Genomic DNA, 16,568 nt, shown 5'->3' with positions numbered 1-16,568 from the left:
GTGAAACAGAACTTCACGTCCTGGCCCTGGTAGATAAAAACCAAAACCCTTTAACTCTATCCTGTGCATCAATACTTTTAGGTACAGAAAGGCTACCTTGTAGGCTCTGCTTTGCATTCGTTCACAACGTGAATGAACTTTCTCTCCCGTCTCATGAATAACTAAGGGCCAGAGTTTAAAACAGATTTAGGCAGATAGAAGCCTACTTTCAGAGCTCCTTCAATGCCAACTCCTGTTAAGAGAACTGCTCTTGAATGTCCTGCTTAGGCTTCTACCCGCATCCTTAGACAACCAAGACTGTAAAAATCTGTCTGTTAGAGCTTGATCCGAAGCCACAAGATACACACACTAATACGAGTGGAAAACAGCAATATGTTTTGAGAAGCATGCTTGTTTAACCACCAGGTGACGCCCAGCCCGGAACAAGTGCCCAAGGCCTGGCACCCCCACGCAGGGTCACGGCTACGGCCCCAGCACAGCCCCTGCAGGTAACACACACAGACTATGGGGAGATAAATATCCCCATTGCAGTGGGCTCGTGAATCCACGCGCACTTCTGGAAGCCCCTTTTCTGCTCCACAGCTAGGAGATGGTGCTCTGCACGTGCAATGTTCCCTGAGCTGGGATGTGACCGGTACCCGGTCGTGGAGGAACCGGTCACATTTTCCCTGTAATGGGGCTGACATTTTGCTGCACGGGCAGGGAGCGCCTGGTGCTGCCATGCAGCCTCCTGCCTAGCAGCAGGATAATGGGGCTGGAGAGCAGCTTTGAAGCTGAATTTTCCTTCAAGTGGGGGTCCCAGCAATAGGCTTGATGAGGAGAGGATCATTTTGGGATGTGCACTGGCTGCAGACGAGCAGGATGATTCATCCCCGCCTGTCTGTGAGATGAGGTAGGTTTGTTGAGCTCTCCGCAGAGCCACACAGTGCATCAGCAGCAAGCTTGCATCTAATAATAATACCCTGTGAACAATTAAAATATAACTCCATTTAAGGGTGAGATACACAGCTTGGGTAAAAGACTGTAGGATGCAAAAAATGACACCAGGGTGTATTTTAAGACAAACCAGCTGAACATACAAGGTGGTTGTGCAGCACGGCTCACTCCCCCGTGCTGGGTGGCTGCTGCCACCCCCTCAGAGAGCAGGAGCAAAGCCCCAATCTCACAGACTGTTGGGAGGTTTTGCTGTCCACAGGAACAACAGCCACTGAGGACACCAAAGAGGTTTGCCCCACCTTTGGTTTGGGACCAAACAGGCAGGTTTGGGGGCCGGGAGGCTGGGCTTGCAGGCAGGTTGGGATTTGCAGCATTGGGCAAAGCTCCCGGTGTCCCAGGTCTCTTGGAACATGAGAGGAAAGCATGGGAGCATGTAGGAAAGGTCCCACATTGCTTTGGGAGCTAGTGAGGCTATTAGGAATGCCCCAGAGCTCTGAACACCAGAGCCAGCAGCAAACGAAGGGAAACAAGAACTCAGTGTCATTTCCACATCTTCGAGCTCATTGTTGGCTATCACCCAGAACTGTCTGAGCTCACCTGAGGGAAGGCAGGGAGAATTTTATCTGATAAAACAGATTGGACAGAGAGAGAACAGATGATAGTGCTTGTGCCAGAAGCTCCTTGGAAAAAAATAAAGAACTAGCCAAAGAGAAATAGATTTAGAGACAAAAGAAGGACTATGAACTGTGCGCATTTTCTGTGCCTCAATATAATGCCTTGCTATGCTGGCTGCCGATTGCTACTCACACACACACACAGAGCTATGATTTACATTGAGCTGCTGGCCATGGCAGGACAGGCAGCACAGCACGTGCAGTCTGTTGGAGGGGCCCAGCAGCCCCTGCCGCCAACACCACCTGCAGCAAGCACAGCCCCGTAACGCCTTTGTGCCACTGCTGCAGCCCTGGCAGCAGAAAATAGAGCCACTCCATCCCACTCGCACGCCGTGGCTATTTGTACAAGTGCCAGCAGCATGCACTGCCCTGCAGGTTACATCTGCCTGCATGTTCCTAAAAATGCAGGGGCAAATTCAGCCCCGGGGGGGAGCAGTGATCTTCAGTGACTCTGGTGTGACCCTGGGCCCAGAAGTGCCAAAACAGAAGCGTTCATCAAAATACATGAATTAAGCCCAATCTAGAGCATTTACAGAGCTAAGTGGTTAATGAGCAGTAAGAAGTGGGTTGCTGGTGATTTTACAGCTTCTTTGTAGGACACTTGAACAGCTGCTGCATTTTCTAAGTGGCTGAATGACAGAGGATGGCTCACTTTCTGTCGGTCACTTGAGCACACCCGTGGTTTGCATCCTGCAGGGAGTGCTGGCAGGCAGGGACAGCCGGGGACACCAGCAGGTGTTATTTGGGTAGTAGGGAACACCAGTGCTAAAGCACTGGCATGGTTTTGGTGGGTTTTTGTCCTGGGAAATGAGAATTTCAAGCTCATCACCAATGTAAACTGGTGCCAGCTTGACTTTGGGAGCAGGCAATGCCAACACCACTGAAAGCTTTGGTGTGGTTCCCTTTGAGGTAGCGGTGAATCGCTGCGTGGAGAAAGATTAGCAGGACCCTTTGCTGACCTAATCCAACTATTCCTGTTTTCCTTGGTTTCCTTTCTTCCTGTTAACATGTGATTTGTGAACAACTGAAATTTAATTTTGAAGCAACTGTGAACATCAATAAGCTCAACAGCCCAGCTGCAGTAGGGAAGCACTTCTCCTATGAAAATACTGTCACATGGTGTATGCCACCTTTCCAAGCAAGGGTTTGCATCCTCAGCTCTCTCCCTGCAGGCAAGGATGTACTTTACTTACAGCATGGGAGCAGCTAAGAAGTCTCCCCCTGATTCTGCAAGGAGGACCAAGTGATATAAAAGGCAGGAAGCCACCTGGGAGCACTTCCATTTCCATCCCTACCCATAATTATTTTCATCTTTAATCCCAGTTTTCAGCTCTCTGGCAGCTGCAACTCACTCAGAGACAGAAGAAAATATGTCAGGGTCTGGAGGACAAAACACCCAGAACTGCAAAGCATCAATGAAAAGCAAGGGTCACACATACTGCCCAGGCTTCTAACAGCCCCTCCTGATCCAGTCCGCATCATTTCCTCATTAATCCATTTTGGAAGATCTTTGAAACACTGCAAACACCTTAGTAAGGATGTGGAACTAATTACTCCAGACCCAGAATCAACATTTCTTTTGGAAAAGTTTCCCTCTGGAATACATTTTGGCTTCAGAGAGCAGTTCTTGAGAGCCCCTCCTTACTAGCCCTGCTGCCACATCTGTCCCCAGCCTGTCCCCTCCTGGCCACAGGCTCAGGCTGCTCCCCCAAACCCTGCTGGCTCTGACTTTCTCTCTCCCTCCTGCCCTCTCACTTCGCTGATGGGACATCCCCGAGTCTCCTGTAAGGCAGGGGCATTTGAAGAAGAGCCTGTCTTAATCCCACAGGAGTTCAGCAGGGATCAAGGTCTTGGAAAATCCAGTTGCTGCTCCTACCACACAGCTTGGATTAAAATTAAGAAGTGAACGTGTACCGCTGCAGCATCAGGGCGGAAAACCTACTGCTCACTAGCTTTGGCTTAATACAGCAGTTCAAATGTGCAAGAAATAGCATTAAAAACAAAGCCCCTCGGTGACAAACTATCAGTAGGTAATAATAAACTACCAGAAGGCGAGGAGCTGGATTTCATGCCCCGTGTCAGTGTGGCTCTGACCCCAGGCCCTGCAGGGGGGCAATGGCTCTGGACCAGGGCCACAGCGTTCTCACTGCGGGGCTGCAGGTGGAGAGGAAAGAAAAAAAAAAAAAAACAAACAGAAAACAAAACTACTTGTCTTGTTTTTCCGCCTCAGAGACACACTTTTCTCAGGCAAAAGCTTTTAGGGATAACGTTCCCAAATCATTGGAAGACGCCTGCCCATCCTTTCCTATTGGTTGCTATGGTGAGAGGTGACGGAGCCCGAGATGGGTATAATACGAGGCAGCACGCGGGGAAGGGATTTAGAGGAGGCAGGAGGGACCCGGCGGTGGGAAGAGGGGAAGGTGCCACGCTGCTCACCAGCACCGAGGGGCCACTGCGGACCCGCCAGGGGAGGTAAGCTGCTGCCTGCGGCGCCGGGAGTGCCTAGGGACAGGTGCTGTGCTTTCCTGCTCTGCTCCTAAGAATGCTTAAAACAGTCATTAAGATGAGCTGCTTCTGGAGTGAATTAAGGGAAAGTTAGTTCTATTAAGGGGGAGAGGAACAAAAGAAAGAAAATAGAAATCAGCTCTATTGCATGCAGCTCCTGCTTGGGGTGCTCGGCTGGCTGGGAGAGAGAACCCTGCCACAAGGCTCAGAGGGCACTTCGGTGACCTGAAGGAGCAATGTACCACTGTGTGGCTGCTGTTAAACAGTAATTTGTTAGTGGTTGAAGTCTTTTATCTGGGGGAGAGCTATTTAATTGCTATTCATACATTTGTGCTTCCTTAAAGACACTGATATTATATTTCACCAGACTTTAGATCTCACACTTCAGATCCTGATATTACACAGTGTGAGATGCTGTGGGAACAGAAAGACTTTATTAAGCAACAAGTTAGGTATGCAAAGTGCAGCAACAGCTTAAAACAGTTATTTAATCATGCAGCTTTTCCATGTGACGTTTAGGTGTAAAAATCAAGATTTCTATTGGAAACTCCACAAGGCAAACTGGAGCTAGCCTAGTAATCAGTTTATGCTAATCACACTTGCAGTATCCTTTCTATTCCATGGCAATGGAAGCAAAAAAGCTTTCTATATAGATAACCAGTCGCAAAGAAGAGATTTGTACAAAATCTAACTAGAGCATAAAGTATGCCCTATGTCCCAGGTGGTTTTTTTTAATTCTTTTTTCTCCAAGAAGCAGCAGGATGATAGAGTAGTCTGGGCACTGGCAGAATTCAAATTTGGTAATTTTAGCCACCTAAAATCTAGCATCTAATCTAAGCTTGTCAGGAATACTCTCCTGTCAGTAGAGAGAGCTCCCTCCTACATTCTGGGCAGCTCAGTTCCTACAGTCGCTTTCTCTTTGCAGCCGCAAAGGGGGATGTGACATTTTCTACATTCAAGGAAGAGAGGTTGTGGTGACTGAGAGAAAAGGCAGTAACAGCCATGAGCATGGAAGTCATGGAAGCAGCAGGATTAGAAGCGAAAATATTGAGTGTGGCAGGTGCCTCAACAGGTTGAGTTTAATTTCCACAACCTCCCTATGAGCATAGGAGTCTACAGCAAAATGGGGAGGTTTCAAAGCAGTCACCTGAGTTACTCAATTTCTAAAAGTTTGCTGAAAAGTCTAAAGACAGTTGTGAGGAAGCTTTCTGTCTATCAGAGAACACCTAGGGAGCTTAACAGTTCTCAAAACACATTTTTTTTTAGTGACAAATATTTGCAAAACAAACAAAAAATAGTGCAGAGACATTCATGACTTATCTGATAGGCTGTACATTCTAGTCGTTTACAAAAAGCAAGGGTAATTCTCCTGAAGCCCATATGAGTCCAATACAAGGGCCAATAAAGCTGGTGGAAAAACTTCACTGATGTCAGTGGCCTTTAAGCTCGTACACGCGTTGGGGAACTCAGCCTCTCCCTGCTTCTGGTTTCAGGGGCACAATGAACATCGAAGTGCACAACATCACTTACACCAGTGCCACAGTCTCCTGGGCCACAAACAACCCTTGTCCGGAGAATTACTACCACGTCATGTACCGCCCCAACTGGAACAGCGTCTTCGCCGGCTATTTACGCCAAAACTTCCACCGTGAGGAGCGAGTTCCCCACTCCCTCAGCTCCCTCGTCCTCCACCGACTCACGCCCTCTACCATCTACGTCCTCTGCATCACGTGCAAGAACTCCTACCCCTCCAGCAACCACTGCACCACGTTCCACACCCTGGACCAACCCCCCCTGCTTTTCGGCGGCTCGAAGCACGAGCCCACCACCTCCATGTGGATGGTGAGCAGCCTGCTGCTGCTCTGCTTCATAGCCCTCTTGGCCTACGGCTGCCTGCAGTTCTGGTCGGCCCGGTGCCGTGGGGCTTCCAGGCTGAAGGAGCCTGATGGCAGCTCAGAAGAAGTGGGCGAAGGCAGCAGCTCGCTGGATGGTCCCTCGAGCGACGGACTGAAAGAAGAGCTTCTGGAAGTGCCCATGACCACTGTGCTAATGAGGAGCTCCAGTTTCATGAGGGAGAGCCCATATAGTTCCCCCCGCTGCTTCTTCCCCTACAAGAACAGCGATGACAGGAGGGCCATCTTGCCGCAACACGGCCTTCAGTGAGAGCAAAAGGGAGGCTCTGCTTAGAAGTTTGGTTCGTGCTGCTCTTCCCCAGCTCTTGCCAACACGAGCATCTGTGTGTCCACAGGGGCTGTTTGTCCCAGGGCAGAACATGAGGTGGGATATATTAGCCGCAGGGAGAAAGGTTTTTGTCAAGTGACAAAAATATTCTCATTTACAAAGCAGTTTTTAAAAGGAAACCAAGTCAGCTTTCTGGAAACAGCCAGGCTAGGCTGACTGTAGTGTCATTATCTAATCTGCATCAGTACTGTAGATTCACTTCAAAATCATCAACCAATGTACACAAGAAATAAACTCCACTCCAGTAGTTTCATGCTTGAGTGATTCTCCATTAGCATCACCCCCCAAGCCCTCATAATGCTTGTATAAACAGTAATCATGGCCTGACAAAAGAGCTTTTTGTCAGTATTAAGTAGTCTACATTTGCACAGAAGTATTTTAGTAATTCCCTTTTTGAACTACTAACAGGATTCCTGAAGTAACACCTTCCTCGGGGAGCAGCATTGCTCTGGAGCTCCAACTCGCTCTCCTCTCTCTGCATTTAGATGGATGTGACTTGGTCTTGGCACCAATGAGCACAGAGCAGTGTCAGTTCCCCCTAACACAGGCATGTTACGGAGAAAAATATGTGAAAGCAATAGCAAAAAGCACAGTGAAGCTGCTTCTTGCATGGCTTTTTGGTTTCACACGGCAATGTGACCCAGTACATTTGCATCCACCACACCGTTAATGAACTAGTTCTTGCATTGCTTTCTTCCTAAATAAAGGATTCCAACATCCACCCCTGCTGGCTGCTGTGGCTCATTTACTGACCTTGGATCCATAGAGGTAATAGGGTTGAACGTTGGCTGGTTTGTCCCGCTGGGGTTCCTGTGTGAAGGGGATTGCCGTCCTCACAAACCTGTGGTGGGCACGGGAGACGGGGAGGAAAGCGGTCAGTGCCTGGTTAACCACGGTCAGTGCAGACACTGCGCAGTCCGGGATGAACTGCAGTACCTGAGCTACATGAATGAGCTCCAATCTATCACGGATGTAAAACACATTGGTTTAACACACTACGAAGATGGTGTTGCCTTTTTTTTTTTTTTTTTTTTTGAGAAGCTGCCACAGTTCTGCTGTGGAGTCACAGCCCTCTAAACCAAACTACCTCAGTTGCTTGCAGTCTCTGTACAACTTTGTTGCTCGAATTTGTTACTAGAGCTTTCAAGGCCAGCAGGAGCTAGTGGGCTTTAACTTTTTCTATTGCTGCTGCATTTCATTTGGAATGAAAACCTCACTGCAATGCACGTGAATTTTACGTGGCAGGTGTGACTTTTTGGAAAGAAACACAGGGTCTCCAGGTGCCCCCTGCCCTGCTTTTCCTCCTCACCTGTTGGTAGATCCATTGTAGCAGTAGTTGGGTAGAAAGTCAAAGTTGAGCTCCCAGAAGACATGCAGGGTGATGCGCCCGTAGGGTGCGGAGACGTTGTGGTTGGCCTCCCGGAACATGGCATCAAAGCTGTCCAAAGTCATGTGCTTGCACAGCAACCTGTGAGTCAGGCGATTTATTTCCAACAGCCACTCCAGCTCCTGCAGCACATAAAGCAGTGGCAGATGCAAAAGTGTTACCAAGATGACAACAGAAACAGCTGATTTAATTGCCAAGGGGATGATTCTATATCCACACCCTGCACACAACTTCCCAGGTGAGGATGTAGCAAATGCTAAAGACATCAGTTTAACTCAGTGGCCGAGGCCAATTGCACTTCTACTCAAGAGGCTCCTGGTCCAGTATCTCCTAAACTTGCAGGCAGAAAAAATAATTTGTTCCCCGCTGAGTGCTGGCTGGCTTTCACATCAGAATCCTTCGGAGGTGGAAACTGGTAATTTTACACTACTTGACTGTGATGTTCCTGTAAAGTATCAAAGGCAGCAAATCCTGTACACACGTAAGCGATCTCAGTTACCTGCATCCAACAGAGGGAATTACAGTCAAGATTTCCCGCTCCCAGATCACAGGACTCTATTCTACAATGTCTGCAAAATTTAACTGCTGACTGTTACCTTATGACTTACATAGATACGGTCCAACAATAACGCAATTAAGGCTTCATAAGTAGAAATAGTAGAGACTCAGCACCATAAAGGAAAATGCATGTCTGGCTGAAACCTACTGTAGGTGGGACTTCTGGCAGAAGACAGCTGACTCTGTATTCATAGCAGTATATTATTCTCAATATTTATTCTCTGTCAGGAACAGTTCTTACCACTATGGATGTCAGGTCCTCACTCTCGAAGCGGCTAATGGCCTGGTCTAATGATTTGTACATCGCTGCTGAGATACGCTGGGTTATGAGCCTGTTCAGGTCGATTGACCTACCCAGCAACTGGGAAAAGAAGAGAAAATATTTGTATGTTATATACAGATGGGGAAAAGTTGTTTTGGTGTTTTGATTGTTTTTTAATAGACAAAAGTTAAAGCCAAATATCCAATGCTGCTTAAATGTGAAAATGGTAATACATACAATACATACAGTACAATACTCTGTTGGGTTTACTATTACTTAGGAAAGTAAGGATGGAAACATGAAGTTTAACTTAATTATAATAACTTAATTAATTAATTGCCCCCTCTGGCCCCATGTCCTGAGTGTAGTGTGTCAGAAGCAGGTTCAACCATTCACATTAGAGCACTGGTCTCGACTGAGCCCAGCACTAGGATGCCAGCTGCCAACAAAAGGATGATAGACCAAGAGCTGTGAATACCAGAATCTACTGCTTGCAGTGTACCTGGACGTGCCTCTGCTTGAGCAGTGTCTCGTAGCGGTTGGATGGTGGGTATGGAATGATCACCCCGTAATTCTTACACTCGGCCCGGAAACGTTTGTCCAATAAAACACTGAAAAAGGAAAACAGTGTCAGGAAAAAGGAAACTTGCACAATCGGCTACTCTGTGGATCTTTTCCAGAGTTGTTTTCACCCTTCTTTTCAACTTGCTCTAAATGCCAAGAAAATTTCCACACACTACTAACTAAATCGCAGAGCAGAAGTTGTTACCTGGGGACTGCCGTGCCTCTATTGTTCTTGGCTTTTATGGCTAAACATCCAAAAAGATAAAAGATTGTGCTGAAAGATATCACTAGTGCCAGGAAGTGGGGTTATCCCACAGGTATGCTCCCTCCTTGAAGGTCTGCTGTAGGAACAGTTTGCTGGTGACAGTGATTGCTCTCCTCTAAGGCCAAATGTGATTAGAGACAAAACTCCTGGCAGAGTTAGATTGAAGACTTGGTTCACCTTTGGGGACATGAGAGGAGGACTCTCATTAGAGTTCATCCATGTTCTTTCAGTGGTTAGAAGGAAAAGTCACGAAGGGCCTATCTCCCCAGCTGGAGGCAGGCAGCTGTCTGAAGTGTGACCTAAGACAGTGAGAATCCTTCTGGCTGTTACAAGTCCTGCTGCTCTGCTAGGGTGAGGACAAGTGCATATCCCTGTTTCTTAGAGATGGGAGGTTTCCACTCATCTGTCTGCTACAAGTGTCAAGCAAGGACATGTCTTCAATAGGCTTGGTTTACTTTGCTGCTGCTCTCATAAATTGTACTCAAATAGATACATAGGATACAAATTATTTTTATTTCACTTTTAACCACGTCTGCCTTGCCACCATTAATTCATTTTTCCCATCTACACTGGTGTGACACGGATAGCACGCTCTGTGAGGAAAGGATGATCTGTTTTGTTATGTCTACCCACAGCGGCTACTCCCTGACGGGAACCTTTTGGTTAACAGTGACTTGGATGCAGCACTATCACCACTCATCAGCAGCAGTCAGGTTCTCCTACCTGCCAGCCATTGCTTTATAATAGGCAAAGATCTGATCTGCCAGCTTGTACACAAATTGATCAAAGCACAAATTCACCTGAGGGAGAAAAAACAAGACATCGTGAGGGTGTCACTAACACAGAATAGCTCCTTCCTACTCATGTAAGATCGATACAACGCAATACAGAGCTCTAATTTAATACACTCATGTATGTCAGACTATCTAAAAACCACACTGCAGATCTCACATGCTAAACATAAGCAGAAATTTGCAGTTATGTTTCTGTCCTATAGTTTCTAAATGTTCCTAGAGGGCCCAGTCCCCCATCCCCAGTCATCCTTCTCTTGCAGGGACCTCTGGGTTCTCATTTTCCTTTGATGCCTCATAACCTTCTGCCCATCAGACAGACTCTTCCAGGCTCCCAGTATTTAACAGCATTTGGCTTCCACTGGTCCCCATGGGCACTGCTGAGCTGAAGCCCTTAATCAGCAGAGCATGTCAGCTCTCAGAATATTCTGATCTTTTGAAAACTTCTCATTCTCATGGGATATATTTTTCAGGAGATGCCTACAACTAATTCACTGCACTGCTGGGCTGGGCTGTCAAACAGGGCAATGTGACCCCAGTGAGTTCCTTCTATACAATAAAGATGAAAATGACTTACTTCAGCTTCAATTTCATCATACAGGAACTGCTTTTTGAACTTGGTCAAGGCATAGTATGCGCTGTCATTATAGAGGTCCAAGGGGTACAGTACATACCTGAGGGCAAGAAGACAGATCCTGCCTTGGAGAATATCAGCAAAAACAGCAGCGACTCGATGCAAGAACTGGCTTTTTTCTGACATCACTCCTTTCACCTCCACTCACTCCAGTCCCTCAAATCTCCCCACCTCACTCTCTCTGTCCGAGTTGCTGGAAGCAGCAAGAACAGACCTGGATGTGTCCTAACTGTGACTTGTTCAATTAACACTTGCTCCCTCTCTGCCGTTAAAAAATGTTGTCCTGTGCTCACTCCACAGAGTGCCCTCATGGTGGTTATGAAATGGTAAACAAAGCTTTCCTAATGAGGAATATTATTATGAACATAATTGTACTTGCATAACAGCAATACTTCTGATCATTTATCACTTGTAAAAAAAAAGTGCTTAAGTGCTTCAGCCAGGGCCCACATCCATTTGGTTGCACATGCTGTCTGGCTGCTGCATACAGATGACTATCACCAAGTTGTGTGCTGATCCTAATACAGCAGTTGCCAATTGCTGGTTTATGATGCATAAGCAAGTGCCAGTGTCAGGAAGCAGCCAGTGTGCATTTGCTAATGAGTTATTCACACAGTACACACTCACGTGACAGCAAGGCAAGAAATAGTTTTTTTCCTTCCTTGTCAAAGAGACTGCTCACCACCAGCCTATCCTTCTCCAAAACAAAATCGCAAGCCTGAGTGAATGCACAGACCCACCACAGCCCATCATCTCTTACTCCATCATGGAGGGCTCTTTGGTTTCCAGAATATGGTCCGTGAGAATCCAAGGCATGGACATTTCGATGGGGAACTGGATGCGGCGGCCCATGGTCAGCTCCAGGAAGAACTCCCGGAACCACAGCTGGGACAGGTCGCAGCACTGCTGCAGCGCTTCTGAAACACAGAGGAGATCCCCCCGGTGGGAGGGCACCAAAGTTACTCCCTAGGGATGGCAGAGAGGGAAAAGCACAAGAGGCGGTTCCAGTGGCATCATATTGGACTGGTTTGGGGCATGAAACTGCTTTCTGAGATGCCTCTGCTTTTAAACAAAGACTCTGTCCGTGCTGTCCAAGCACTCTGTAATGGAAGAGGAAAGAAGGCATTGTTCCTTTTGCTCTAGAGCTCCAGGAAGAAAATTTCAATGTCTCAAAATCACTTTGGAAGATTTCTTCTGTGCCCAGTGGCTCAGAAGCTTGGCTAGGATGGAAAGAAAACTCCACTCCTAGAAACTAAACTACAATTTAAGTCTCTTTTGCTATTGCTGACTCATTCCCGTTCACATAATAATTACCACCTAGAAGCAAGCCTGTATCAGGTAGAAGTAGAACATTTGGGAAAAAATCAAGGAAAATCTTCTGCATAGGTGAATACAGAACAAAGATACTTTGCTTGTCTAAGTGTGCAAAACTTGGATTCAAGCCTCCCCATGCTGTAGCCTCACCACTGATGTTGAGAAGGTGGGTGAAGAAGAAGGACTGCTTGTGGAACTCCTCAATGGCCAAGACTATCGGTCCATCCAAGCTGCTCCTCAGAGTCTTCTTTGAGCCACTCTTGTCTGCTATGAGGGACTCCAGCATGGTCCGCACCATGTAGAGCTTTGGAAGGAAGTTAACATGTAGTTACTGCTCTCCTGTGAGATACCACCACACACCGCCATGGTGCTCTGCAGCAAAAAATAACACTTCTCCCAGCTGGCTTCTACTCTACTCTCTCAGCCCTATAGGTCACCATCATTCTGAACTAGAAATAATCATAAACCTAAAAAAAGGAGGCTTTGGGAACAAACTAGGCATCAAGGCAACATTTAACACATAGCATGTGAGTTATTGATGTTACAAGTTATGATGTTACTGAGTTACAATATTCTAAGACATTACTAAAAAAGCCCACAGAAACAGCTGCCAACCCACGGGATGGGAGACTCCTACGTGGCTGTAAGGCCATTAATTCCTTACTCAGGAGATACAGATTTACATACCTGCGTACTTGATGGTCCTACTGCTCTTCGTGGGACTTTAATATCAAATCCACCTTTAGGATCCTTCTCACCTCTCAGGCAAGGATCATTTGGTGGCTCTCGACCTCCCTCCCAGTCACAAATCGTCTTCCGAATTGCTTGCAGAACACTGAAATAGGCAGGGAGATGGAAATTAGTGCTTAAACTTGATTTTACTGCAAGGTGAAAATATTGACTGCTGTGCACATATGGGGTGGGGAGTATATGAGGTGGGGAGACACAAAGTTGTTTTGGGGGGAGTCATGTTCAAAACTGACCATGAAACGAGTTGCTGGCCAAGGTATGTTGGCTGGTTGTATAATATTAAGATGTCTGCAGGGCCACTATTTATATAGTACAAATGCATTACACAAATACATACACTGGCTTTGCATTACATTCAAGAGTGACCAACCTGATCAGGACGTTCTTCTTCTTCCTGACTGCCTGCCTGAGCGGCTCTCGCAGGGTCACCTGGGCAAAGTCCTGTAGGGCCGCATAGATGGTGTTGCGGATGGCTTGGTTAAAGACACTCTCCATCCGGCCCATCAACACTTGCAGACCTTTGATCATGGCAATTACCTGAAGCAAAAATTAAAAACAGATGTACTTCCCATTTTTCCTTTTTATGGAGAGGTCCATAAATCCACCATTATGATAACTTGGTACTAAATTAATTCTATTCAAGTAACTTAGGTACAACGAATAGGTGTTTTTTTTTTTTTTTAAATGTTATTTGCTTTAAGGATCACCACAAACTGGGGGAACATTTCTAATACCACTTTCTTTGAAATGGCCCCTATCCCTTGGCAGACCCTGTTTCCACTCCTGATCTCTTGATATCTTTAATAATACCCAGTCCTGGGAAACTGCACATGCCCCACACATGGGTCCAGCTGTGTGCCTTGGACAGACCCGATGAGAACAGAATATGGATGAGAAAACAGTCTTTGCTGGTTCTTACTCACTCTTAATTATATTTTATGCATAGAGAAAACTTTAAGAAAAAGGTACAATTCATTGGGGAGCCACTCTGCTCACTGCCCCCTCCTCATGCTGCTCACTGCTCATCCGTAACAGCAGTAGTTGACTGATAAGCAAACTACCTGGATGAAGGAAGGACTGCTATTTCCATTTTAGAATGCTGGGGAGAATTTAATCTGTGATTTTCAAAAGCAGACCTCCACACTGCTGGTGGACACCTGCGAGATGCAGCTAAGAGATGACCTTTGAAAACTGCAGTCCAAATACTCTGAAATACTTTTAAAAATCTGGCACTTTGTGACTTATCCAAGTGACCTAGATAATTTGGGGCAAAGTGCACAAAACTTGATAGCCAGGCCACTCTATCTGCTATGGCACTACAGAACGAGGCAGCAGTTGGCACCTACCTCCACAAAGGCAAACTTCTCTTCACTGGTGTAGTTGTACCGGGTGGCTCTTTCATACTCTTCTGCTGTTCCTGGGCAATCCTTGTTGCAAAACTTATCTGTGGGATGAACCAGCTTCCAAGAGTACTGGAAGATGGAAACATGCACTGTTAACATTGCAATGAGTAAGAAGAAGGGCTGGAGGGATTGAAGAGGGCTCTGCCAGAAAAACACTCCCCGGACTTTACTACAGTTGTTTGACACTCCTTTGGGAACTGAACGTATGCTTTTTCCTGGCTGTGTTATCACTGTACTGAATATTGGTTTTGTGTATTTGGGAGGTGCCAGTCATATTGGGCTTTTAACATCCATGGACTTGTGTTAAGGTGTGGTCAAAACTTTCCAAATTAAGAATTTCCATAATTATTTGAATTACAGTTTTGCTTGTTAAAGACCCAGACTTATCACCCTTCTTTCGGTACTTAACAGAGGTGTTCAGGTGAGAAGTCACCAGCCTCCTCTAACGTCACTGGGGGCACCCTGCACCTGCAAAGGGCAGTTCAGCTCTAAGGAGAGATGAACGAGCTCTGCTTCTCTGTTTGGTACAGAGAGACTTCGGGGTGATTAGCTGCCTGATTTTAGCATGTTTGTCAAAGGCTTAAAGTTAGGTGGCATGCAAGCAATCTCACCTTTCCACAGTCAGTACTGTGTGCTGTGTTGAAACATTCACGTTAGCCCAGAAAGAGGAAATTACACACTTTGATGCACTCACCACTTCCATGACATGGGCACTCCATTTGGACAGCAGCTGCAGCCCCCGTAAAGCGAGATCAAAAAGCTCCCTGTACTCTTCATCTGACTTCTGGCTGTCCAGCCCTGAGCCGGTGACGACCTGGAGAAGATCACATCAGGGCTAGAGTCAGCAGCTCGCTGCGGTGCCTTGGCTCAGCCAAACAGCAGCAGCAGATCTCTCTCTCAAATCCCAGCTGAAAAGAATTCCCCATGACCTTATGATCAAGCTAAAACTGTGCTGTGCATATACAATCCCGTGGGAAAAGAGGTATAACTTGGCAGGACTCTTATTACCCAGGTGGTCCATTTATTTCCTACAGAAAAATGAGTCTGACCTGTAACCTCAGAGCAAATAACTGACCTTCTCATTCCATCTTCCCGTTGCTTTGTGATGGTCTAATACCACTGAACTCCTCTAGAGGCCTTTACTGATTCAAAGTTCAAAATAGCACATAAAAATGCCAAAACAAAAAGGCTAAGAACACTAACAAATCATTAAATTAAAAGTGAGGATCCCACATTTGCAAAAAAAACCAGTCTCAATCGCATCAGAAAGGGCTCTGACACTCAGCGATCAACAGAGCTGCTGTGGAGAACTTTCCTCAAAGCCCTGACCGATAGCTCTGTGTAACAGAAAAGACCCATCTGCAAGACATGGGCGTTCTGCCACCCACGGCTGATGATAAACAATTAGCTGTAAAAATATTTCTCCTTCTTATTTTGACTGAGCTGCAGCCAAGGAGCAGAGCTTGCAGAGTAGGCCTTCCAGTGCACAAGATATTGCACGGGCAGGGACCTTTCATAACTTGCTTTTTTATTGCTTAACAGTGGTTTGTTTCACGTGTATCCTTCTCCCCTCCTCGTTGTATGTCCTTGGCACAGCAGGTCCATACCACTGCTACACTTGTCCCCTCCCAGCCTCGCCTGTCTAAGGATTACAGCGACCACCCTGAGCTTACCTCGCTGTTGCTGTAGCGGGCGAGCTCCGAGATGAAGCGGATGTGGTCGTCCCGGATCTGCACCATCTGCTCGCAGATGTTGTATTGGGGACTTATGCTGCTCTGAGTGCATGTCCACCTGGGCAAAAAAGCAACGGCTTCAAGAACAGGACATGGGGCTCCTCTCAGACACCCCCAGGGACAAAGCCTTTTGCTCAGCTGCTCTCTTCACCTCAACGTGCCCTAGACATGCCACCTACAAGGCAGCCTGTCTTCTCCCTCACCCCCGGGGTGTGTGATGTCTTCCAGAGATGGTCTCAACAGCACGGCAGGGATTTTTGCCTCACCTTTCTGCTAGAACACCTCTGCTCCATCTCCCCTGAAGGCTGCTCTCCATGTTGGGTCCACCTACCCCCACGGGCAGAGGTGGTTATTTCCCTGGCCGCTGTTTGGCAAGCTTTCAGGGAAAGACAAACTGCAGAGCCCCGTCACCATCTGCATCCCTTCTGCTAAACTTAAGGATAATCATCTCCTTAGAGGTCATCCTTCTGGGTCCCATAGGGCTGGTCATGTGCCCTTCTGCTGCAAGGAAAGATCCTGCAAGGGGCCATCATGGAAATAGCCCTTCTGCT

General features: G+C 46.9%; 2 protein-coding genes across 6 annotated transcripts in view; one reads left to right on the top strand and one right to left on the bottom strand.

The window, feature by feature from the left end:
• Nucleotides 1-16,568, bottom strand: part of CYFIP2 (cytoplasmic FMR1 interacting protein 2) — a 43,214-nt gene that overhangs the window by 13,145 nt on the left and 13,501 nt on the right. For all 5 annotated transcript variants that reach the window (XM_035559812.1, XM_035559813.1, XM_035559816.1 and 2 more), the window contains 13 exons: nt 15,958-16,075; nt 14,979-15,098; nt 14,228-14,353; nt 13,252-13,418; nt 12,819-12,966; nt 12,282-12,435; nt 11,578-11,734; nt 10,761-10,857; nt 10,116-10,192; nt 9,066-9,174; nt 8,543-8,662; nt 7,666-7,865; nt 7,110-7,197 (listed from right to left, as the gene is read on the bottom strand). In XM_035559812.1, the coding sequence (XP_035415705.1) occupies nt 7,110-7,197; nt 7,666-7,865; nt 8,543-8,662; nt 9,066-9,174; nt 10,116-10,192; nt 10,761-10,857; nt 11,578-11,734; nt 12,282-12,435; nt 12,819-12,966; nt 13,252-13,418; nt 14,228-14,353; nt 14,979-15,098; nt 15,958-16,075 (1,681 nt within the window). The remainder of the gene's footprint in view (nt 1-7,109; nt 7,198-7,665; nt 7,866-8,542; nt 8,663-9,065; nt 9,175-10,115; nt 10,193-10,760; nt 10,858-11,577; nt 11,735-12,281; nt 12,436-12,818; nt 12,967-13,251; nt 13,419-14,227; nt 14,354-14,978; nt 15,099-15,957; nt 16,076-16,568) is intronic.
• Nucleotides 5,616-6,278, top strand: FNDC9 (fibronectin type III domain containing 9). Its single transcript, XM_035559818.1, has one exon. It carries the CDS (start codon nt 5,616-5,618, stop codon nt 6,276-6,278), a length of 663 nt encoding a protein of 220 aa, XP_035415711.1.

The sequence above is a fragment of the Cygnus atratus genome, chromosome 14, assembly GCF_013377495.2.
Source record: "Cygnus atratus isolate AKBS03 ecotype Queensland, Australia chromosome 14, CAtr_DNAZoo_HiC_assembly, whole genome shotgun sequence".
NCBI lineage: Eukaryota > Metazoa > Chordata > Aves > Anseriformes > Anatidae > Cygnus > Cygnus atratus.
The sequence above is the reverse complement of the archived record's forward strand: the minus strand, read 5'-3'. Positions and strand labels throughout refer to the sequence as shown.

Coding starts and splice junctions, on each gene's coding strand:
- FNDC9 (XM_035559818.1), top strand. CDS start 5,616: ATGAACATCGAAGTGCACAACATCACTTACACCAGTGCCACAGTCTCC.